Source organism: Arachis duranensis, chromosome 4 (genome assembly GCF_000817695.3).
Source record: "Arachis duranensis cultivar V14167 chromosome 4, aradu.V14167.gnm2.J7QH, whole genome shotgun sequence".
NCBI classification, from domain to species: Eukaryota; Viridiplantae; Streptophyta; class Magnoliopsida; order Fabales; family Fabaceae; genus Arachis; species Arachis duranensis.
Window position 1 is genome coordinate 120,637,928 of NC_029775.3, and position 1,475 is coordinate 120,639,402.

Here is a 1,475-nt window from a genome sequence, read left to right on the forward strand (position 1 = left end):
TAATTACAAATATTACATATAAAATTATAAATATTATTATATATAAGACAAGTTTAGATATTATCTCTCTAAAATTATCGATATCTTTTAATGTGTATATGATACGTGTCCTTTCTTTCTCTGCCTCTCCCTCTATATATATAAAATATATATCAACCTCAATTCATTACTTGATAACTTTCGAATCTGATTAGTTCCTTACTGAAAAGAAAAATGGCTAAGAATGTAATATTTATGTTAGGACTCTTATTATTAGCTATGGTTGTTCTAAGTCCTTCAAAGATAGCTGCTACTAGAGATTATCCTGAGATTTCTTCTAACTCTAAAGCAGGTGATTAGTGTGAGCTTTATTTTGCTTTCAAATTTTCAATATTAGTAAATATCCTTACAAACTTTAAATCATTATTATATCAAATTAATGGTTGTTCTAATCATAAAAATCACATTCATTATTGGTTATATATGATATTATATAAATATTGAAGAATTATCATTTATGAAGAATTAATTAAGAATGTATATAAGTTCAGTCTAAAGTCATGCACTGATGTCCTCCTCCCTCTAATAAATAATTTTAGTGACAAATTTTACTAAGCAATAGCATTATGGTCTATATTTATTTTAGTTTATTTACTTTTTGTGAGTTGTGACCATTACATTTTTTTTATAATTGAATGTTATAATGACAAGTTATTATATTTTTAATAACTATTAAAAACATTTTTATTGATAATTGTTATAATTGTCACTAAAATATTTTAACAATAAAGTATAAAATGATTAATTTTTAATTACAGTAAATGTGTTAGTGATTATTTTTAGCTGTTAAAAATAAAATAAATTATTATTAAAAATGATTTTTCTTGTAACGATTATTATATCAATCTCGTTACGTAACCAATTAAGAATTCTACCAACTTCTGTTAACTCTTGCTTATAACTTTGTTTAATAAAAGTATTTTTGTTGATGTGTCTAATAAAAATATCTTTTTTTTTAGCTGTGTCTAACAGAAGTGTCTTTGTGAATATATTTTCTGAATATATTTCTTTATATATGTGTCTTCTAAAAAAATATCTTTAATATTAATTATTGTTAACAATAAATTAGCAGATAATATATTAGTACTCTATACTTTTCTTTATTATATATGCTATTTATTTGCTAAATATTAATACCTTAATAATGTTTAAGAGAACTCACAAGGTCATTGTGTATTTAACTAATTTGCAACAGAAATATCAAAATCAAATGACAATGAAGATGAAGGTTCTGGTGAGATAGGAGGAGTTAAGCTGGACATTCCACCAGGTTGCCGTGTATGCTGCGATTATCGGAATTTCTGCAAAATTTGTTTTTGCAAGATACCTCCTCCGGCTCCTAGCATAGCTACTGAACAATAATAACAATTTATGAGATAGAGGAAAATAATAAAAATTATATATATTCTTAGAAATAAAAGAAGAGGAAGCCTGCC

At 24.3% G+C, this 1,475-nt stretch overlaps 1 protein-coding gene across 1 annotated transcript; it reads left to right on the forward strand.

Annotated features, from left to right (window-relative positions):
• The first annotated feature begins 148 nt into the window (after window positions 1-148).
• Window positions 149-1,416, forward strand: LOC107486840 (uncharacterized). Its single transcript, XM_016107405.3, has 2 exons — window positions 149-331; window positions 1,235-1,416. The coding sequence occupies exons 1-2, from the start codon at window positions 214-216 to the stop codon at window positions 1,399-1,401; spliced, it is 285 nt and encodes a 94-aa protein (XP_015962891.2). The 5' UTR covers window positions 149-213; the 3' UTR covers window positions 1,402-1,416.
• The last annotated feature ends 59 nt before the right edge of the window (window positions 1,417-1,475 follow it).